Here is a 23,544-nt window from a genome sequence, read left to right on the forward strand (position 1 = left end):
GCAACTCGCAGCTTCAGTTTTTTGTTTTTATTTTTGTTGTTGTACACATTCCCGAGTCAGTCGCCGTTTTGCTTTATGACAATTTTGTTGTCCGTTCATTTTCAGGGCATTGGGCTTTAGCTCTAAAAAAAAGGAGTCCTTTAGCCAAATATATTTTATTTAGCTGCACCTAAACATAACTTGTTTTGTAATACACGATAAAGCTTAATGCTTTATTTGAATTTATTTTTGACAGCGCAGTATCATGTGCCATAACATAGGTTTTATTTTGAAAGTCTACTCAGGAAACGGGTTTCATTCGTTAGCTCAGCTGTGATGCTAACTAAAGCTAGCGTGTCTCCTTTTTCTTGTGTGTTGCCGTCAAACGTAAGATGTGATGGGCGTTTGAACGACCTTTGTGTTCTGCCAAACTAAATAAACAGGAAACAAAACAACCAAAACTCGTGGCTTCCTGAGCTAATTTTAATCAACTCAGCTGTTCTCTGTCAATCAGTCAGGAGGCTCGAGTACTTCCGCTGTCGGGCAAGATTTTCTGGGAATTGAAGTTCCAAACGATACACCAACGTTTTCAAGCGTTAAGTGCCATTAGTCTCTCAATGTAAAACATGAATAAAAATATATAACTCATTAATTTACCCATCAGTTGTCTCCATAGTCATACACAGTGAAGAAAAAATCATTTTGGCATATGTTGGTATTTATTGTTTAACTGTAACACAAATAGACACTACAGAAACAGCTTCTTACAACCTTTATTTTCAATTTGGGTGGACTTTCTTTAAAGGGAATGTAGATACTTTATGTTCCCCTTTAAAACCTATTACATTATACAGCTGGAAATGAAGAAATAAAAAGACAGGACCTTCAAAAATCAAAGTCTTCTGAGATTTCAGTGTTACCAAACAAACTTGGTAAAATAACTCACTACAACTGAAACAACAGTGAATTAAAACAGGAGGGGTCGCTTTACAGTAAACTGCTTCATGTGACCTGTTGTACTCAACTTAATCTTCTGAGCCCCATGCCCTCAGTGTCATGACACCAAATAGAGCCCCATTTCTTCCCCTGTGTTTAATAATTTAAAACATTCAACAATATCACTGTTTTAATTTTCTGAACTTACAATAGATAAAAACACAATACCATCAAAAACAGAGAATGGTCAAGTAAACTTTGTAAAAAAAAAAACAAAAAAACAAAAAAAACCAACTAAAGGACAAGATGGAATGACGTTTTTGTTTGTGTAAGCGTGTCCAATAAACAAACACAAAAAAAAAAAAAAAAAAAGGAAATGAAAAGTGTACATTCCTAATCATGCAATACACAAATTTTAATCAAATATTATGCACAAAAAAAAATTTATCAGGACAATGTATGATTAGGGGAGCTGTTTTTTTTCAGTTGCACCAATATCTGTCATTTTTTGAAATAGTGAATACATACTTAATTTTATAGCAGACCACCTCTTAATTTAGACTCTACCACTGGACAGAAGGTCTCATGGAATGGCTGATCTGACCGTAAAGTCACAGACATCATTATCATATTTGTTATCTACAATAGCAGACAGGTGTGAAAGGGCCTTACCAGTATATATGAACAGAGACACTACCAAGTCAGGTATTATCTTGCTACTACTAGTTTAAATCGTGCTGGACCCGGGTAGTGCCTTAAGATATGAACGATACAAATTAAAACATCAAATATTTGTGAGAGACTTCTAAGAGGAGGCCCTTTATTTAAAAAAAAAGAAAATGGCCCTTCATAATCTTGTCAATTCACAAAAAAGTGGCAAGGCAGTTTTTGAAAGGAAAAGAACATTCAGGGTTTATTTGGGTGCACTCCAGCTGGGTGCAGCTACTGTAACGCAAACGTCTCACATGATTACACATGCTGACAAAAGTGTGTTCTGCTGTTGACAGACTGGAAGTTTCGTTACGCTGGAAGCCACACTGTCTAATACTGTCAGAGAACCTAAAATCACTGACCACTTAACACTCTGCTTGCGGAGAGATCAACCTTAGCAACTGGTTTTCAAAACTGAAAAAGCTTGATAGTGTAATAATGCCATCCCTTAGCCAGGTGGTACTGTGCCTTTTCAGAGAAAGGAGGTGGGAAAGTGATCCAGTGGTGCCAGCTCTCTTTATGCAAAATTATTCTGTTACTAATTTCACCATCTGGTAACACAGGAGACCCTTCACCACCGTAGTGGCTTCAAAAGAACAACAGTATGCTTCTGTATAATTACAACAATATAACATCGTTTATACAACTAGCAACTCGGGCTGTGTGATTAAGAGGAGGCTGTGAAAGGAGGCATTGACCTGACAGCAAACTGTCCTGTGCTGAAATAGAAATCTCACTGTACACTACTTCTCTGTCACCAGATTTTCTTTCAATAATTTTTATACTCTCACATCTTTAAATTCTTCTCTGATTCATGAAAGGAACGATATGATGCAAGTCCTTCGGCGGTTAAGCTGCAGCTTACCACAGATGGATCAAGGAGCAGATACACCAGGGAGGGAGGAGGGGCTCTATGAGACTCATGAAGAGCTGGAGTAGGTCAGACTGTAAGGCTAAGGCACAGAGCAAAGCTACTGATGTACTTCACAAATCACCCGTAGTACCGTTCTGTTACACTAACACTAGCAGATCTGCTCTGAGTCTTGCCAAAAGGCAAATAGGGTGACAGCTCTGATACAAGTTTAAAACCCATGCCTTATATGTAGCTTTGGTTTCATCCCTGCACTGTCCTCACTTCAGTCACCGAGTGTCTGGTTCCGTCCAGGCACCAGGTCAGTGATGGGTGAGCAGGTTACAGTCCTTATTTTTCCAGCTTAGACCATGTATCCATGTAGGCCACATGTTTTTCTGTGACCTACATGGATAAGCAGCACACACACGTTTAGTGAGCAGAAAGAAGAGGAGAAACAAAGGCGCAGACAGGCTTCAGACAATAAAAGAGACACAAACAAACAAAAAAACAAAACTAAAAAAAACAAAGATCTTACAGTAAAAACATCTCAACCATCAACAGCAAAAGTCCAGTTGTTAATGTTACTTTACATCACTGTCACAGATTGAAATGCCGACAGAGTGTGGGTTGGAAAGGTACACAGGAGAGAGCAGAGGGTACAGGGCTTCCAGAAAGAAGAGCTCAGTACAGAGTCAGACTCGGGCTGGAAAAGGTTGGCTGTTAGAGGTGGAAAACCAGGAAGTCAAAATGAAAGTGCATTGCAGAGAAGACGGCGCATGGACACAGTGAGTCTGTAAAACAACATCAAGTGTCGGGGGAGTGACCATAGAGCTCAGAGTGTGCAGAGGAAAAACAGAGTGTGGGATACTGAGAAAGAAGTTAAGGTGAGAGACATCTTGAGAATCTGAAGACTAATAAATAGGGCGATGCTGGACGTACCAGCTGCAGTGTTTCGTAACATGATTATGTTGTGTTTCAGCGAGGGAGGGAGTGGCATGGAGGGGTTGGGGTAACCCTGGGGCTGTCAGACACAATCAGCACTGAGAAAAGGTCTGCTTGATCTCATCCAGCACATTCCCAAGCAGCGTTGGCTCGTCACATTTAGCATCAATGGACACTGTCTGACCAGACTGAGAAAAAGGGGACAGGGAGAAGTAGAGAGAGAAAGTCAAGGTCACAATCTGTTCTTTTTTTGTACGCGGTGGAACTATTTAGGTTAGATCTCAACCTAATGGTGAACAGAGAATAAAGGAGGAATTTCACCAGTTTACTTACAGTTTTAACCAGCAGACAGACGTGGTGACCCTGGATAGACCTGCTATACATGGAGGCACAAGAGTCGATCCTCTCCACAACTGATCAAAATAGACAAAGAACACGAGTGTCAGCTAAGAAACCTTGCATGCAGTCATATGAATGATATTGTCTTTTTCTTGTAAATGACAAGTCAAGTTCACATTCGCTGAAATGCACCACGTCGAATTTCAAATACTATGATGGACATAAATTACTGGCAAAAGCTGTATTATAGTGTCCAAAGTGTAGAGCAGCACAATAAACTGGTGCCATGATGTATTAGTATAAGTCTGTTACTTGAAACAAATAGATATTATATGTACCAGAGAAGTGGTGGTGGAAGCAGATCCTGGCCAGTAGGTGATGGAAGGGCATGTTGACTCCCTCCAGTCTGACAGAGCTGCCCTTCAGGTCCCCCGACTCCAGCAGCTTTGCAAACGCATCACTGGTCGAACCAAACCACAGAAACAAGTCAACTTTCAAACTCAAGTACAAAGAAACAAACCAAGTCAAAAACTATCTGGCGGATGTTCATTAGCCAACTAGCATCAAAACACCATGAAATCACTGACCTGTAGCAAGGAGTAGTGATTAGGTAGGAGGTGCAGGTAAAGTGCAGTTTGAAATCCAGTTTCTCGTGAGTGGAGGACTCATCATTCTGTGGAAATACAACAAATAATGTGGCACTGATTTTGGCTGCTGGGTAAGCTGCTAAGATTTCCTCACTTTGCTGAGGTATACAGTTTTTATGCCTCTGTGCCACAATGCACAGTAGCATAAATGATTCCACAATATCCAAAAGAAACATATTTGTTTGGTGTGTGGATTTATCCAAACATTTTACACTTTCTCTTTTGTGTGTGTGTGTGTGTGTGTGCATCTTTAGTAATGACCTTTGCTATAAAAGTGAGAGTTCCTTTCAGTTTCTGTGGCATCACGATGCTTTGCACGGTGAAGACAAATCGTGCCTCATTGGACACACCTGGAAGAGAAAAGCTCAGGGTTAGACAACCAGTTTCAACATGACGTTTCAAAGTGAGGCTTGAAATAGGTCTGAAATCTCAGGGCAGTTACTACAAAAGGCTTTTAAGTGGATACGCACTTTCAGTTTAAAAATCTGTGACATGATATTCAGTAACTCAATAAAAACCAAAGGGCTGAATTACAATGTGAGGTATGCACCGCTTTAGAATACTACAGCCCACAGTGATTTACCACAAACTGAAACGATCAAAAACAATTTATTTAAAAATGTGAATTTTGCAGACAATCACTCACCAGGTGGAAGCTGGAAGGGGACGAGGAGGCCGTCATGTGGGCCTGAGCCCTCTGGCCTCTGCAGCTTGGAGTTAAGAGAGTCCAGGACATTGAACTCCATGGACTTGAGGAAGCTGTCACACTTGTTTTCAAAAATAACAGACACCACTACCTGACTGCCATCCTGCAGGTTTCCCTGGATGTCATACACCTTAGGAGGAAAAAAACAATCTTTGAATTCATTTGGACTGGGAATCACTGTACAAATTCATACCATCTATTCCCCCCTTCTTGTATGTTTAAACTAACTAATTATTTAGAGAGGGCATACAGTAGACACAGCAAATTTGATTCATTAAGCCAACACCAAAGCACACATCACTGTTTCCAAGAAACCAGAGTGAGCAGAAGGAGAAAGTCACAAGGACAGAATCATTCTCAGAAACTGATGCAACACTGCTGTGCCATGGAAACATTAATGTAGTCTGCCTCAGAGGCCAGTCTGTGAAGAGCAACAAGAACATACAAAAACACATCTAGGGAAGAGTTTGAATAATATTCCGCCAGTGACAGAACTTCAACCAATACCTCATCAGCATCCTCCATCATCTTTAAAGAAAGGGAGAGAAAAGGAAAGATCTGATTGTTGTGTTTTTTTCTTTCACTACTTCTCTTGTCTTAGATCCATACTTATTGCAGATATACAGGTATGCAGTGACACAGCAACACACCACAATAGCAACTGAGGCCAAATATGTTTCTCCTTTTCAGTAACAAGACAAAAGAAAGTGGTGTCATCTACAAACCAAACCCGTTTTGTAGTGCAAACCTTTTCATGATCCCTCTCTATCACAAGATGAATGAAACAATATTATGACCACATAGGGCCAAATGGTGGTAAAGACATGAAAAAAAAAAAAAAAAAATCTCTGAGCCCAGTGGTAAAAATCCCTCAGCAGCATCCAATCGCCATCACTCACCATCTTGATGTAGGAGTTCTCAGCCAGCAGGCAGTAATTGGACATAGGCTGAAAGAAGAGAAGAGCTCAGGTCAGATTAGACATTCTCTGTCGGTCAGTATGCTAACTAGGCAACAGGAGCCGCTTCTGCTTAGCTGATGCATAACAAGCAAGACAGCGTGTGTGTGTGTCTGCAGCGGTCAGTGGGTTTAAACAGTGGGAGCTGTGAAGGCACAGATCAGAATGATAATTACTCTATAACAACATTAAACCAAGTGGACAGTACAGAATCACACAAGGAAACTGCTTTACTTCCTACACTACTAATTTTGAAATCATTTTTCAGGAGAAGTGATTACAACACAATGGGTTTTCATCAACAAAATGAAGAGGAAAGTTTCCTTCCTTCATTTGAATGAAAAAACATTACTCTGGCCCAGTCACAAAATGTTTCTGTTTGCTTTGAAAACATACATATACAAAATGCTGTCATCGTTTCATTGGCTGTTAAATGCAGAAGACAAACACTAACTGGCAGAGGCTCCTCCTCCTCCACAGTGCCATTCTGCACAGACTCCTCTCCTCCTCCGTCACTGTGGTGATGATGGTGATGATGCTTCTTCTTCTTTTTCTTATCCTTCTCTTCCTTCTCCTTTTTCTGTTTCTTCTTCTTGTGTTTAGAGGACTTCTTCTCAATGAAAACACACAAGGAAGATAGAGGCAATTTAATAAGAAATCTAGAGGTTGAAAGTTGAGTTGAAACATAATGAAATATGACTCTGGTGAAGTATCTCTCCAGATAACACATTATTAGAACTGGCAGGTCTCTGGTACATCATTTACACAGACTTGTGAAAAAAAGAGCTGCCAATGTGCCACATCCTGTCAGGTCACTGTGAGCTGCGATCACTTGCACTGCAGCCAAACTTTCTACTTTGCAATTATCACGTCATTGGCAATGACTCACAGTCTCCTCTGTCTCGGTGTCTTTGGGCTCATCAGGCTCAGAGTCTGGCGCCGTACTAGAGGCTGCCTTGGGTGTGGGGGCGGCTGCTGCTGCTGCTACTGTTACTGCTTCCTGTTTGCACACACACCACACCACACAAAGGCATTAGCAATAGAAACTGTATCATATAACACCTACAGTTCTGTGTTGAGAGAGGTAAGTGAAGTCAGTTAGTCAGTTCTCTCAGTCATTCATAAAAATATAAAAAGTCATTCAAATATGTTATGTGGATAATCGACTGTTCTAACCAGCTACAAAAGCTGCAGCTCACAGATTCAAGAGCCCGAATTACAGGATCATAAGAAATGTATACACTGCTGTAAGAGCTCTACAGTTGGAAATCTGATCTATTGAGCTAGTGTGACAGCAAATAAATAGACAGACAGAAAGAAAGAAAAGAAACGATGAAGCATGTGTATGAGAGGTCCTGTTTGGGCTGACCGATCCTCAGAATTCTTCAATATCAAAGCTAAAATGCTTTCTAGACCTGGTTTGCTGAAAGTACCCAGTATCTACAGATGAGAAGGTGTGAAGAGTGTAAAACAAATCTGTGCTAACATCTCTATAAAATGCCAAAAGCTACGTAATATAATTAAAAGAATATTGTGAAATTTTGGAAAATACACCTTTACTCTAACAGGTGTGTCCAATATGGAGGCAGCAGCCAAAAGTCACTATGCTCAGCTCAGCAGGTAAGACAAAGTTACAGATGCCCTGTGGAGTTTTCTTGTAAACAACAAACAGAAGTTTTCATTCAGTTTTTCTCCTTAAAACAAACACACTCAATTCAGGCCTGTTCTTATAAAACATTTACACCACAAATAAATACTTTAAAGCCTGGACTGGTATTGCATCATGTGTGTACAATGACACAGGGATTTTTGGATTTAAGTTGTTTTCTGTTATTGTGTGCAAAGTTGTGACACTGAAAAGGTCAAACAGCAGCAAAAACAAGAACAATCCCACATGTAACCATGTAGGATTTAGCCAGAGAACACATGTGGTGACAGAAACAAAAGAAACTGACTCCAGGCGAGATTACAGGGAACCTACGCCCACTTGTCACCACCACCCAACACAATAATGACAACTACAACAACCACTTTGACCTCAAAACAAAAGCCCAGTAAGAGAACCAGTGGCATTGTTGGAACAACACACACATACTGTGTACATAGACACATACACGCATGCTAGAAAACAGTGGGAGGCTGGAGAATGACAGAGGAAAGTGTTATGTGACCTGTGAAAGAGAGGAAGTTGTATCAAAAAGGTGGATTGTGGAAGACGAGAAAAAAAAACGAACTAATTCATATCCAGAAGCAATAAACGGAGAACATATACATATATATAGATACATGAGGTAGACCAATAAAAATATGGAGTTACAAAAGAGGAATGTGGCAACTGAGGAGATGAGGAGGAAAAGGAGGGAGAGAGGTGGGGGCGACTCAACCTGGGTGTTAGAGGGCACTGGAGCGTTTGAGAGCCAAAAATCCAGATCCGAAACCTAGAAGAGGAAGGGAGGGAGAGGAGTGCGAGGACGTGAGAGGGGTAAGGGCCAAACGGGTTCTATATCTTACTACTATTCCTGAAAATGGATACAGAGATTACACTGTTCTGTTTCATGAATAAATCAAGTATTGGCAAGAGACTGCGCAGTCGGCTACGAGGAAACCGATACTTGATCCCTAAAGCTGAGTGAAAGAGGCTGCGAAGAAGCAATGGAAGTGCTGAGTCAGTTTAAATGATCAAAGGTATCGGTTTGCATGTAACCTTTCAGCAGATATCGTAGATTATGTATAATGGTATTCTTGAGCAATTATCAATTGTGGATTGCAGAACAGATTATTGAGCTTTTTAAAGTTCGGGGACCAATTAAAATCTTTAATACAAACATGCTAGGTAGATGCTACGAAACTGCCTTGCTCCACCCTTTCACAAGGTCATACCTCAGCACTGGTGGAAGTGGGTGGTGCAGCCACCTCACTGATTTCTTCTGATTGGACTACAGGCTCGTCTGCATGATCACCAAGAAGATCCTCCTCCTTTTCTTCATGTTTGTGTTTTTTCTTCTTCTTCTCGTCTTTACTCTTCTGCAAAAACAGTTGAATAAATTCAGCTGTGTGTCAGAGTTAGACTGAGAAAAACAACCACTGAGCCACAGTGATTAACAGCTTCTAGTTGTTCTCTCACTCAACCTGATCCATAAATTTACTGGTGTCGGGAAGCAGTTCCATCAACTGGACAGAATGAGGCGAGACTGGTTTTCAGTAAGAAAACAACTCTAGTCTTTAAAATAAAACAAAAAAAAAAAAAAACTTCACCTTCCTATCCCTGTCTTTATCCTTCTTCTTGTCTCTCTTTTCTTTGCCGCTCTTCTTCTTGGGCTCCTGTATGGCAGCATTGTGTGCGTCTCCATCTTCTGCCGGACTTTTTGGGGCCTCTGCTACATGGTGTGACCTGACTGGTAGCTTCTCAGTATCAGCAAGAGGCCTAGACAAACAAAAGTGTTCAGACACACATTTTGAGGTGATCATGGTCCACCTTGAGTTAGTGCCATCATCTGGAGCATATTCTCAACCTTTTTTTTTTTTTTAGTGCATATCAATTTGTTAGAAAACGTGAACAAGGCTTGTAGGTTGCAGCAATCCAATGTATTCAAGCATATATTTGGTACAGCCAGGTCTCATTCAAAGCGTTTAAGCCATTCCTCTGGTAGAGCTGGAAGCATTGGACATTCCCAGACAGAAGGAAACTCCACTAATAAATTCCTCAATATTGAACTGATGAGCTGTCGACTTGGTTTCACAAAGCCTGACCCTATAAGCCGTAAGGACATGCACTGCAGCCCTCTGCTGGCTAGTAACCATAAATACACAATACTGCTCCGCTCTCAACTACATAGCACAGTAACATTACTTTCATTGTTCAATTGTAGTGTTTTTTTTTTTTGTAGTTCTGCTCAACTTAGATTTAGATTGCATTTATCATCAGTCTTTAATCTTATACTATAATAGTTGTGTTCAGTTATTTTATTTAAAGCATTGGTCTAAGTGTGCATGTGTTTTTTATTTCCACCAAGGCCAGGCAAGGAGTATCCTCTTAAAGGAAAACAGCTGGTGAGAATTTGGAGGCATGGCAAGTCTACTGAAATAGCTAGAGGAGGATCTGGGAACTGTGAGCAAAAGAATGACAGGACCTATCCCCTTGAATAGGTTTTCTAAAAGTATCTTGGTACAGATCATTTTTCTCTGACAAACAAGTACTAAAATTCTTTTAGGACCCTATTCCAGGAGGACAGGTGGTAAAATATTAAGTCCTGAGAACACCAGCAGCCATTAGAGAAAGTAAATCTTTCTTCCGTTTAGAGCAGAGATATCACTGGAAAACAGAGCTGCTGATGTAGTCAAGCTTAAAAAAAAGTTAAAAGTGGTAGTAGATATACTAGCCTTAAAAGCTACAATGAAACAACAGCTTATGGAAATACAGGGATAAGAGCCGAAAGGCAAAGCAGGTACTGCAAAGTTAATAGAAAAAAAACACTGAAAGGCAACGGCAGGATAACTGTTAGTGACGAGAGCAAAACCACTATTGGAACAGACAAAGACAGAGAGGCAGTCCTTGTACAGGTGGAGCCCAGGTTCCGTGGCTGGGGTGCTACTCACCTTCGCCCAGCCGTTTCCACCAAGCTGCCCGCACAGTGGGGCAGTAATGGATGCATGCAGGCATAGAAAAGAGGAAGCAGAAAGCAGAACGCCATGAGAAGGAGTCAGAGGAAGGGAAGGGCCAAGTCACATCGGCTGTGACCCTGTGGCCAGGAAGCTCGAGGAGGAGTGGGGAATAAATGACAGTACTACAAAAATTATCCAGATTAAAAACCAGTCATACAAGTTTCAGTGGTCATTGGTCTGTGGTCAAATTACAGGTTTTCTACAATTTAAACATTTCATGCTAAAATTAATGTGAAATTCATATTCAGTGTCAGTACATACGTAGAATTAGGGTCTACATTGTGTGGACTCACCTGTCTAGGTCGATGTCCAGGGCTTTGTGAGGGTCATTGGGGTCTTTGTCATCATCGTCACTGGGTAAGGCATTCTGAAGCAATGAGATGATGGAATCAACAAAACAGACTAACTTTTAGTCTCCTTTTAGTCTCAGGGCTAAGAAACCAATACATGAAGTGATTGTGGAATTTCATTCCAAATAAGACATACATTTATAGTAACACAGTTTGTCATTGAAGGATTTACTGTGCTGGGGTTGATGGGTCAAAGAAATATTTAAACCAGAAAGGATTATCAATCAATTTGGAAAATCTGGTTGATCAGCTTTTGGATTATTATTATAATTCAACCAAAAACTGGTTGAAGACAGAAAAAAAATTAAATTCCACTTTCTCCCATTTTAAGATGTTTGTACCTCTGGCATCTCCTCTGTAACTATGTCGACCATGTGCGCTGGCGTAATGTCCTCCTCACTCTCTGGACCTGAATCATGCTTCTTCCCTCGTCCACTGCGCTTTTCTTTTCTCTTCTTCTTCTCTTTCTTCTTCTTCTCTGCTCTCTCTTTCTGCCGACGCTCCTCCTCTAGTTTGACGTACTGGTCAGACATAGGCAGACCTGTGGGACAGGAGGAAGCAATGGTTGCATTGTAAAAGGCCACATAATACAAATGAACATCTAACAGTTCACATTGAATTTAAAAGGACACAGCATCAGAGAAGACATGACCAGAGAAAGAAGGGAAAAACAAATAGCAATAAATAAGTTAACTCGCACTGAATCTTTACAGTATCTGCATTATATCACAGCATGACGTCTGCTATGAGGACAGAAAAGTCAGCAACATGTGGTAATGTAAAGACAGTGTGCCCCACCTGGGACTTTGAGAGGCACGCTGAGGTCAATCTGCACAACCGGGATGTGTTCCACTCCAGGGGCGTCCTGGTAAACCTGCACAGAAAAAACATCTGCTAAAAAAAAAAACTGATTTATGTCCAACTTGCAATGATATCTATTAGTGTACTCATTTCAGACACAAGTTTAGTAACATTTATGCAATGTACTGTAATTATTATTCATATCCAGGTACAGGTAAAAACACAGCCTGCTGACCTTCTGAGAGGATGGGGAGGCCTTGATATAGAATGGGTTGTTGGCTTGCTCCTGCTTTCTGGCTTCTCTCCTCTGGGAGGGGGGAGGAAAAACAGCACCATGAATTAAATCAATGAAGAACAGCTTGTCTCTGCTACAGCAAGAGAATGGAACCACATAGGAAACCAGACGCATTTGCAATTGAACTCTGAAAAGGTCAATATTGTTTGTATCGTTTGTCTTGGAGATCAAATATGCACCATTATGGTTACATGTTGACAGGTGTCTAGGTGGTATTTTGGGTGAAAAATAGAACTTTTTCAAATGGTTGAAAACAAGTAACTTTGAAAGCGTCACCACAAACATTCACACATGAATAAAACATGTTCAGACAACTAAAACAATTAAAAATCTTCAGAAAGTTTATGTATGTACTATAGCTTTGAGCTATTCTGTTTTCAATTCAGGACAGCTACAATCATTGAACAGCTTACTCTTGCCAGCTCCTTCTCATCCACCTCTGTGTGACGGGGACGGGAGTGTTTGTGCTCCTCCTTGGCAAAAATAGCCTTGGGCTGCTCATCCTCAGACTCACTTTCAGATGGAGGCTCGTTTATCCAGGCGTCCAAGTCCAGACTACAAACAAATTCACAGATCAAGACTCAAACACAAATGCGTCACTTTATCAATGTTTCAACTTCTTGTGAGTACACCACTATAGTAATAATAAATAATAAATGCCCTGGATTTTAGTCAAGATTAGAAATACACTAACTCTATGACTGCTTTAATGTGCATGTATTCCCAGTGTGCCGTGGCAACTCACCCTTCAGGAATAGGTACTTTCTTCTGTGCCTTAGGGGCTACAGGGTTAAGTTCTCCAGCAAACAGCGCGTTGACTTCTTCTGCTACTTCTACATCCTTCTGCTGCAGTTTTTGGATGTACTTGACAAGCTGCAGGATGCAAGACGCCTGCGGACATGACACAAGGCCAGACATGAAGATTATCATAGGTATTTTTCAGCTTTACATGTGTACTGGGAAACCTGAAGTGTACAGTGTCAAAGTATCTACTATGCTTTGGGCAAAGGAAACTTAGACTCTTGCTTTCATACATGTGCCTGTTCCTCTGTCTTACCCTCTCCTGCACCTCCAGGTTGGCGCTCTGGACAAACAGTGGCAGTCTGTCTATCATCAGCTGGCTGGTTTCCTGTGCGGCTGTGCCGTCTGTATTCCCCTCCTGGCTCTTTAGCACAGTGGCAAACAGCTTGGCTGCGTTCTGCACATACACTGCCTGGATGTGGCCTGGTAGGGTGGCAACCTTTGGCCGCAGCATGGCTTCCAGAGTCTGCATGGGATTCTCAAGGTGTCTGGAGAAAAAGACGAGTGGAATTTCTGTTATGATTGGTTTCAAAAGCTAACAATACTCTGATATTCTAGAACTTTTATCACTAACAGGGATCCTACTGCTCATTTAAAGTTTGAAATGGAAGTTTCTTGTTCTTTGACAGGTACAAATGTTACACATGTGGGATCAGGTCCAATTTAGAGTAACAGATTAGCTTTGCTAAAGAAAACAAAGGGACAAAAAAAAATATCAACTTACTCTGAGAACTCGCCACAGATCCAGGCTGCGGCATACAGAACTTCACAGATGCCGTTCCGCTGCATGTTGCCAGTCAGCAGGTGGGCGTTATCCAGCAGAGTTGCCATCTGGGCCACAGCAAATGCTCGGATGGCTTTCACTCGAATAGCAACATCGAGCATCTGAGAGGCGATGAGATGGCCGTGTCTCGTCCCTTCTAATCGGGTAAGCTCCACAAGGATACTAATGTACCTGTCAATCAGATAGTGTCAGTGAATAGAAAATACAATCAAAGTTAAACCTTTAAGAGAAGCATAAGAAAATTGCTGGTGTGGAGTAAAACTGACCATTCAAAGTTAGTGATGTACTGGTAGTTGCTCTGACTGCAGATGTCAATGATCTTGGTGAGCAGTTCATCTCTGTAGGTTGTTCCTTCTGCTTTGTCCACATGCAGCATCAGCTTCTTTACAATCTCCATTAAGTTCTTTTTGGATACCTGAGGAGAGCAAGCACCAGGTCAACAATGGTCAAATTGAAATGCAGGAATTAAAATCTAGAAGGACGTTTGCCTTCATATAAAAACACAAAAGCAATAAGTTCCTTTACACAACTTTAAATTGCAGAATACAAAATCTTACAGCAAAATTTAGTTTCTAAGCTTAAAAATCACATGCATTGTTCCACTGGGAATTAAATATTTTATTTTAGTTAATGCAGAATGACGCTTGAACTTTTCCTGGTAGTGACTGGTTTAATTAATTAACCTGCCAATTTGGCCTGCTACTGTTTCACTACCACACATTAGTATTATTTTTTTTTAACCATATTATAAACATCTGGCCAGCCTATAAAGTACACCAAGCAGCAGGTCTGATGTTTACTGGCAGATTTTAGCAGCTTGTTAAAAACTGATCCAGCTCTAAAAATCTCCCTACCATGCCATACAGCAGGTCCAGAGCTCTTAGGCGGATTGACTCATCCTTGTCATCAAGACACTGAAGGATGAGGTCCTTATGAGACTGCACCGACTTGGGGTGGGTCTTCAGGATCTTTGACATGGCAAGGAGTCCCAGGTACTTCACTGCATAAACATGCACACAAATGTCCTTAATGCATTTAAACACACACATTCATACAGCCTCAGCTCTCCACACTGTATCAAGTAAAGCTCTAGTTACATAATTTCATTACCTGACATTATTCTATAAAGTTTGAGATTACAATATTTTCTTATTCAAGGTCCTATCATTCATAAACCAGACTGTCCTTACTTATTTGTAACTGCAGTTACACAACAAATGGAATATCTGACTGCATTTGAAAGTATAATTTAAACAGAAGGTGAACAAATTACTGTTACTGGAAATTACACTAAGTATATGAGGGATGACAACAACAACAAAAAAACAAAAACAAATGGCACAATAGAAAGGACAAACACCAACACATAAGACCACACACACACACACACACACACACACACAAACTAGTTTTGTTTTGCTTTAGCCATCGTATCCCTGACAAGAGCCCTTAATTAAATTTTGAGAGTTTTGAATGATCAAAAATATTCTGGGTTATAGGCTCCTGCCAGCCATCTAATCTGGCAAAGACAAATGGTTTTCAGGTTCTGGGATCAGTAAGTGTGCATGTGTGGTGCTGGCCTTGGGACGAGGTGAGGCTGGTCACTGAAGTGAATCCACTGCAGAAATGACCAGGGATATGAGCTCAGTGAACTACAGGAGGCAATGACAGACACCATTTCTAAATCTTCTTCTACTACTGGAAATGTGACAAAAGCAATTCAGTGGAAAGTCAAACAAAATCTAGACTGTGTGCAACTTAGTACCAGTCGCAACAGCACAAATGCAAAATATACTATGGCGCCACTTTCTGATTCCTTATAATTTTTTTTGTTCATTACAAACTGCAACTTTTAAATTTACTTCAAGTGTACTTAATGAATGTAAAAGACAAAGAACTTTAATGCATCCGGCGTCTGCAGCAACACATAATACACCTTAAACACCGACTTAACTGTGATTGGTTTTCTGACTTTAACAGACTATCAAATGGATCAAGCATAATGCTCCGAGTACCATATATCAACTAACCTTCTTTCAGCCACTAAACTAACCAACTAAACTTATGTATAGTATATTCCAACATGGTCTCCTGTGTACTCAGGGCTTGTAAACAGAGACTGATAGCCTTGCATTTGTGACTTCATCTTACTGTCAGTTAAGTATTTCCAAAATGCAGCAAAGGTGTGCTATTTCACCCCTTCACCAATCAATGCACTGCAAGGAGCTTAGCCTGCTCTATTAATACCAGGTCTATCTACTAGGGGTCTAGAACACACACACATGTATATGTATGGGAGATCTAGATAACTCGAAAGGCTGTATGTAGCAATCCCACATGTTGTGCAAAGAAGCCATGTGTTTGATAACAGCACACTGGCAACTTCTGCACCTTTTAGACTGAAGCAACAATCTGGGAAAAACAGATTGAGCAATGGTATTCCAAGTAGGCCACCTAATTAAAAATAAAAAAAAAGTAAGAACGTCCGAGTTATCCAGAGTCAGGGGGTCTACGTTATTGTCGTCTAAATGGGAGGACTCTTCCATAATCAGAAACACGCAGACAATGAGAAAATGACACACTGCAGGCATTGACAGAGGGCTCACAGTTCTGGTCCGAGTCTTCTATCAGGATTCGCAGTTTCTGCACACAGAGCTGAGGGAGGGAATGGAGGAGACAGAAAGAAAGAAAAAGAGAGGAGAAAAAGAGGGGAGAAGGGGAGAGCCATTAACAACACTGTAAACCTTTCCACACCAGTTTCAGTCTTATATGGGCTCAAAATCAATGAGACAAGCAAGTGGAGGAAATGATGCTCATATGCAGTGCTGCAAAATGACCTTTTCATGTTTGACTAACAATCATGAAAGCGAGAGAGCAGCTGTAGGTGATGTGCTATTCTGACAATTGCTCTGTACAGACATGCAAAAAGAAACAAACCCATGAAAGCATGTATAGCTGTTCAACTGGAGTGGAAAGGGTTCAAATCAACATGTAGCCAATAGAAAATGCAGATGGAGGAGTGGACCTCACAGACTTACCTGGATACTTGCACTGTGGTTAGGCATCCCAGAGGACAAAGAAATCAACACTGTAACGTGGGACACAGAAGCAGTTAGATTTGAAAGTGAAGTGAAGAGGAAAAAGAATAATTAAGATGAGCATTTATATTAAAGAGAGAGGAACTTTTTGATAGGACAATCGTCAACCCGAATCCACAACAGGGTTAAATTTAAACTTTCAAGCTAATAAATGGATTCAAGTTAAGAGAGTCACGCAGTGTTTAGAAAATGTCATTACACAACTAAACTCTGTGTTTGCAAATAAGCAAAAATAAAGAGCTAATTGTTGGATGGAATACATATGTTAAAACATCTACATGCCTTAAGATCATAAACAAGAGTTTCAGAGTCTCACTAATTAAAAATAAAGAGCAAAATGTCAATCTGGGCAGTTTTAACTAGTGTGCGAAACAACACTAAACTGAATAAGCAATACCCTGCACACCATAATACTGACCTGCAATCACAGTGTTGACACATTCATACAACAGAGACATGGCTGAAGTACTGTGAGAGAGGAGGACAGGATAAGAAAAGGAAAGAGTGCACATTATTTTCAATGTATTTGTCAGATCAGACTGTTTTTACAACTTTTGGAAAAGATGAGAAAAGAGGATTTTAATCTTACCTGTGGATTAGGTTCGTCAAAGGCTCAATGAGCTTCTTTCCCAGTCGTGGTTCAAGTGGTGTAAGTGCACCAAACTATAAAAAAAACAGAGGGAAAAATGTCCAATGTGTTTGTGTTATTCTACCTTTTTAGCACTGAAGACCACTCTGAAATACTTAGTATAATTTGTAAAAATGTTATGTGTTAGCTGTATTTGTTACTTTCAAACAGTTGGTCTACTGACTAATAGAAATCTCTATACAATGCAACTTGTCTTGTGACTTCATGAGTACTGAGGCTAACACTGGTGGAGGACCTGGTATCATTTCCTCTTTTCTGATGGATATGTTCTTAAAGTTAGTTCCCCTGTGTCATGTTGACTTACCAGCTTGATGATCTTAATGAGAACCCAGTTGTTCGTTGATGAGGTCATGAGTTTGAAGAAGAGTGGGGCCAGGGACAGGTAGTTCTTGGGATTTCTCCGGGCCAGCTCACAGATAACATTTACTGCTGCTGACTGGACGCCTAAACAGGAGAAGATACAGAGTACTCATAAAATAAAAGGAAAAATATCTGATGTAATCTATCTAATCTAAAAAAAAAAAAACTATTTACGTTTAACTTTCAAGCAAGAATGATTTGTTTTTATTAGAAATCCATGACATATGGCTAAAATAACAACAACAAAAAAAACTAATATAGCAGCATAGAGAAAAGTTGCATTAAAAAAATACACTGATAAAAATATATAATTAGATGCAAACTCTTTATAACATGAGCAGCCATTTCTTGTGCCATCACTAGTGTATACTTTAAGATGTGAAAAATCTTATGTCACATTTAAAACATCCTCACAGTAACAGCTTACAGTAGCTTGTATAAAATAAGGTCTGTTCACAGATGAGCAAAAAGTGCTTCACTATCAAGGAATAAATAATATTATATTATAATATTTCAGACACCACTGGCACAGCCTGTGTGACATGCCATAAGGCCAGATAAATGTCCCATGAGATGTTCTTTTCTGTGCAACAGAAATAGTTCTGTGAAATGTTGAGTGCTTCCTGACAGCCTCACAAATGAGCCTTCCTTAATCTCGTATTCTTGTTGCTGAATATTTCATGGGAGTCAGGTGACAAAGAAAGCCTGTCTGTAATGTGCCAGCAGTGTCTATAATATAGCTACCTAAAACGAGAAAAAATATATTTGAAGTAAACCAAGAACTACAAGAAAAAAACTCTAACAGTAATATATTTTAAGCCAAAACCTTGAGATTGTGGAGAATGTGGTGTCTTTCCTAATACCTGGGTCTGGGTCCTCCAGTTTCTCTTTGAGCCTGGGAAAAGCAGGGCGTAGGGACTCTGGGTACTTCAGAAACACCTTGTACATGATCAGCACAGCTTTCTTTCTGATGTAGGGTTTAGTGTGGGACATCTAGGGTACGGTAACAGCAAAGAGGGTGGAGACAATTGTGTTTAAATGATTAAAAAAGAAATAATGCTGTGAGGTACAGAGGTAAGTAAAGACGAGTTAAAGGGGGAAATGAACTAGACAGAAAAAAAACTAAAGGGCATAGGTCTTTGTCTTTGTCATAAGTCTTTACATCTCTTGACCTATTCACCATGACTCACCAATGTCATGATATCATTGGCGAGGTCCCGAGCCAGGTCAGGGGTCACAAAACAAGAGAGGCCAGTGAGAGCAACGCCTGTGTCATATTGGTTGGGACTGCTGAGATCCTGGAAAAGGGTAAAGAAAAAAAAAAAAAGAAGAAAAGAGGCCAACAGTCAGAAGAGGTTGGCTGTGGGAGAAGTTGTATTAAGAGATGCTCACTAATAGAGAAGAAGAGCGTAGCTGACCTTTCGGATCTGATTGGTTGTCAGCATGATGACATCAGTGCTCTCGTGAAAGCACTGCGAGGCTGCCAGGTATCCAATCCTCTAAAGAAGAAACAATCCGAGACAATTTCTTCATTTTGACTGTGTAACTGCTGTTTTTACAACCACTAATCATCATCATTCATTATAACACAGAATTTGCTGAGACTATTCCTCGTGCCATTTTTAGTTAATTATGTGGGGACCTAACGTAGCCTCACAAACTGTCTTTTTACATAGCATTTGTGGTTGTCGTTAGCATTTTCAACAAAGACCCCAGATATCTCGATAACAGGTTTTGGCATATCCACTCTTCGGTGTGCTCTGACACCTGTACTTCTAAGACTTGTCATTACATTGCAGTCATACCTTGTATGTAAACTTAGAGGAGCTCATGACTTCAACGATGTTGAAAGCAGCCCAGCTGACATCATAGCCCAGCATCTGAAGCTGTAAAACCGAAGAGAAAGGATGCAGAGATATACAAGGGTAAATAACAGCAGGAGGAAGGCTCTAGGATATCCCTGTGGTGCATAGAGACACTGTGTGATTTGGCCTGGAAGCTCTCAGTGGGAGTACAGATGCCAATCGCAACAAGCCATTTAAACCTAAATGTAGGCCTAAGCTATAAATAGAAGGAGCGCTTTCATTTAAAACAGGAATCATACACTGTTCTCAATAGGTGCTGGCTTCTAGCTATTTGGCTGTACAGTGACTAATCTTTAGCCATAAAAACAAAATAATAACAAATAGCTCTGTACATATTTTTCATAAATGTATGCAGTTGTCTCTAAACCTATTTGCCAATGAAGGCTTGAGCCAAAACCAATAGGGTTTCCTTCATCTGATTTGAAGTCTGTGTGCATTTCCTTTGTAAAATTGCCACAGACAAAACACTTTCCAGGGTGTTTATGTCAACAACATATGCCACACTGTTAAAGTATGAAACTGCCTGGGCAAATTGTTAATCTTGGGTGTTGCTTACCGAATTGATTACCCTTCAGGTGTAAAGAACTACAAAAGACTTTAGCATTATTTTTTTAGGTTGTACCCCAATGTATATCAGTGTATCTACCTAAAGGAGCACAGGGGAGGTTTCACTGAAAATTATATACACAGACATTATAGGTGTACAAGTGCCTATGTATCAAGTAGAAGTGTTAGACATGAAAATCAGTGAATCACTGTAGGGTAGAGATCTTACGTAGGTGAGCTTGCACACAGCATTGGCTTTGACAGCGATGTTGTCCTGCTTGAGCTCCTGTTTGATCTCATCAATGCATGTGGAGATGTACTTCGCCTGAGGGCAGACAAAGGGGAGGACAAATAACAGACACCAGATCAGATTAAGTAAAGTGATATCTGAAGTGCTACAAAGCACCAGGAAAAGGCAGAAAATCCAGAACCAGCTCATTTGCCAAAATTGATCCATTCTGGGCTTATGAAACAGAATCAAGTCTTTAAGTCAAAAGTCAAACTCAAGTCATGAGTCACTGGTGTTCAAATCAAGGTTATGCCAAGTGTAAAGCCATAAAATTCTTGTGTAGTTTGTCCACTACTACAACTTGTCTGGTGAAATGAACTATTTAAAAGCCCTGTCCTAAAGTGTAGTTGAATATGGCAAATGGCCGAGGTGACAAACATTTTCTCCCCTCCTGGCAAAAATTGGCACACATTAAATGGTGCAACTTGCCTATGAGATTATCACCATGCATGGCCTGATGGCTAGAAAGGGCTTAACCATGCTACCCTAACTCAAATGGCTCAGGTCTAAGAGCAAACTATGTTTACACAACAAAAAACAAACATGGCCAAAAGAGTGGAGCGTGCCATTCTCATTACACAGTTACTAATCACAAGTTATTTATGGAAGTCTAAAAGATAATGGGTGACTTAACAGCTCTCTCACCCACAAAAGCCTTTTAACAGATGAGTGTTTCCAGGAGCTCTGTGCCTGAATGAATGAGTGAAACACTAGGTACTCGTTTGACCATTGTTTTAAACACCATGATTTCCTGAAATAGTGACTGCAGAATGAACATTTCATTCAACAGTGAAGTTGAGCTCAGTTAAACCTCCAGACAGAGTAATCAGTCAACTATTGTTGAAAGGAGTAACCTTGCAAACTAAACACATGCAGCTCTCTAGAGTGTGAGTGCATGCTGGTCATGTGTGTGCAGTCATGAGACAGCACAGTGACAGGATGAGGTGGGAGCTGGGGGAGGACTGAGCTCTGCTGCAGCTTTTGGAGAAACTGTGGCTAGCACGGCTGGAGGGTAGGCTGGGAAGGATATTCAACTCACTATCACCAGACACACATAGTGCTTCTCCAACTCATGCTGCTTCAATGACCAATTCAGAACTCATTGAAATAACTGAAATTGTTGTCACTGGGCCAACACAGGCAGCAACTGCCAGTAACACAAGCTGAGCTAGAGAAACTCAGTAAGGCAGGTACGTCCATACAAAGAATGAGGATTTTCTGAGTTAGCTGATGTTAACACCAATTACAAAAAAACACCCAAATTTCTTACTACTAGTAACAGTTTTGAAATGCACTTAGGACATCTGCACAGCTTTCTACAGTATGTCTGCTGCTGCAAAGGAAGAAGAATGAATGGATGAACTGTGCAAAGACTTATCACACAGGTGAAAAACAAATAGAGACTATGGGCTGGACAGGAAAAAAGTCAACATACACTTGGTTGTGTACACACACACAGAGCACATATTAATATTTCAGCAAACTGTCCACTGTTGACTGGGCAACCACCACCTTATCTAGGCTGCTCAGGTTGGGTTACCACTGGCGAGCAGATGAAGTGCTGACGGCCTGGCACGAAATAAATAAGTGCTTGTTTTTGTGTTTTTTTTAAATAACCAAAGAACATCAACACACACACACACACACACAATAACCCCAGTGTGTCAACTGGTTCACAGAACAAATCTACCCTCAGCATAAGACAACTCTACATGTCAATACCTGCCACTACAGGTGTGCATAAGAACAGACTGGGTGGGTGGGTATGAAGTTTGAATTTCCTATCTCACTGCCTGACAGGCATTAGACAGCAAGAACAAAGTTAGACACAGCCAACACAGAGCTCATAAGAGTAGGAGGAGGCTGATGTGAGAGATGGAAACGTGGCTGTCCCAAACAGTGCCCTCTAATGGCACATCCCACCCTACTCCCACTCAGGTCTGGGTGCTGTTATGAGCCTGTCATCACCCACAGGGCTGTGACAGGGGATGACTTCACCTTCAATCACTGACGAGCTGGGATGGGGGCTGATTCATTTCACATTGTGCATTATCATTCATGATCCTTGCATCTAAGCTACATGTACCATTTAAGCTGCTGTCCTTTACTCAATAACATCCCAGGGAATTTGGAGGATAAAGTACTAAATTTAGCCAATAACGTGGTAAAACGCTGACATTAGCAGGAGAATAATGTTGAACTGTGATGGCTGATCCAACTAGCGACTTTCTCCCTCTGTTAGTTAGTTGGCTAGGTTAGCTAGTTAGCTAGCTAGCTGGCTGTCAGTAACTGCAATAACGTTACAATAAGCTTCTTGATTAAAACCTCGAAGGTGTCTTTAGCTACTAAAAAGTTAACATGAGCTCTGCGTCCCCTAAAATGTTATTCAGCGAAAGTCAAAATTAGCACTAATTGTGTGTGGAGGTGTTTAGAGTTGACTGTTAGCTAGCTGGCTAAATGAAATGACTGAGCTACGGCTAACGTTAATTTACCGAGCGTTAGCTAACGTTAGCTGGTCACCGATAACGGTAGTGGCAGAATATGCTGACTCCAGTAAAAACAATGATGGACACGAAGTTAAAAATATTCCAGGTGACAGTGTTTCTACCCCTCCCCTGTGCCGTTTACCTCATCTTCCTTGTGATTCCTAATGCCACGTACTAAATCCTGAAGATTTTTATCGAACATCCGATCGATGCTCCCTTTGACAATCTTCAAAGCCATGTCTGTCTGGGACGTGTACCGCTTCTTGTCCTGCGGGACCGAGCGCCTTGCAGAGGTCTAGTGGGTGCCGACCGACCCGCTACACTCTCTCTCATCCACCCGGGTACCGTGTGCGCAAGATCCGCTGCTGTTTACCAAGCCCCGGGCAGAAGCAGAGGCCAGACAGGGCGTCCTGTGCTGTGCAGACACACTGGCAATGGATCAGTGTAGGAAATGGCTGACAAAATGGCGTCTGAAGTCAGCTGACTCCA

At 40.8% G+C, this 23,544-nt stretch overlaps 1 protein-coding gene across 3 annotated transcripts; it reads right to left on the reverse strand.

The window, feature by feature from the left end:
* Nucleotides 1–736: 736 nt before the first annotated feature.
* Nucleotides 737–23,505, reverse strand: ap3d1 (adaptor related protein complex 3 subunit delta 1). 3 transcript variants are annotated; one of them, XM_026304874.1, is made up of 34 exons: nucleotides 23,198–23,505; nucleotides 20,510–20,605; nucleotides 19,675–19,755; nucleotides 19,288–19,368; nucleotides 19,060–19,167; nucleotides 18,733–18,862; nucleotides 17,814–17,953; nucleotides 17,450–17,523; nucleotides 17,279–17,328; nucleotides 16,801–16,850; nucleotides 16,369–16,417; nucleotides 14,617–14,762; nucleotides 14,029–14,177; nucleotides 13,703–13,933; nucleotides 13,235–13,466; nucleotides 12,923–13,068; nucleotides 12,591–12,732; nucleotides 12,118–12,189; nucleotides 11,880–11,955; nucleotides 11,423–11,622; nucleotides 11,025–11,098; nucleotides 9,325–9,493; nucleotides 8,950–9,093; nucleotides 8,454–8,507; nucleotides 6,959–7,069; nucleotides 6,524–6,679; nucleotides 6,013–6,060; nucleotides 5,621–5,641; nucleotides 5,054–5,243; nucleotides 4,669–4,757; nucleotides 4,348–4,433; nucleotides 4,099–4,220; nucleotides 3,755–3,834; nucleotides 737–3,609 (listed from the first exon to the last, which is right to left on the reverse strand). In XM_026304874.1, the coding sequence occupies exons 1-34, from the start codon at nucleotides 23,291–23,293 to the stop codon at nucleotides 3,514–3,516; spliced, it is 3,789 nt and encodes a 1,262-aa protein (XP_026160659.1). In that variant the 5' UTR covers nucleotides 23,294–23,505; the 3' UTR covers nucleotides 737–3,513. The 3 variants fall into 3 exon arrangements, with proteins under 3 accessions (XP_026160659.1, XP_026160660.1, XP_026160661.1); XM_026304875.1 differs by lacking the exon at nucleotides 5,621–5,641; XM_026304876.1 differs by lacking the exons at nucleotides 5,621–5,641; nucleotides 8,454–8,507.
* Between the last annotated feature and the right edge of the window lie 39 nt (nucleotides 23,506–23,544).

The sequence above is a fragment of the Mastacembelus armatus genome, chromosome 4 (assembly GCF_900324485.2).
Source record: "Mastacembelus armatus chromosome 4, fMasArm1.2, whole genome shotgun sequence".
NCBI classification, from domain to species: domain Eukaryota; kingdom Metazoa; phylum Chordata; class Actinopteri; order Synbranchiformes; family Mastacembelidae; genus Mastacembelus; species Mastacembelus armatus.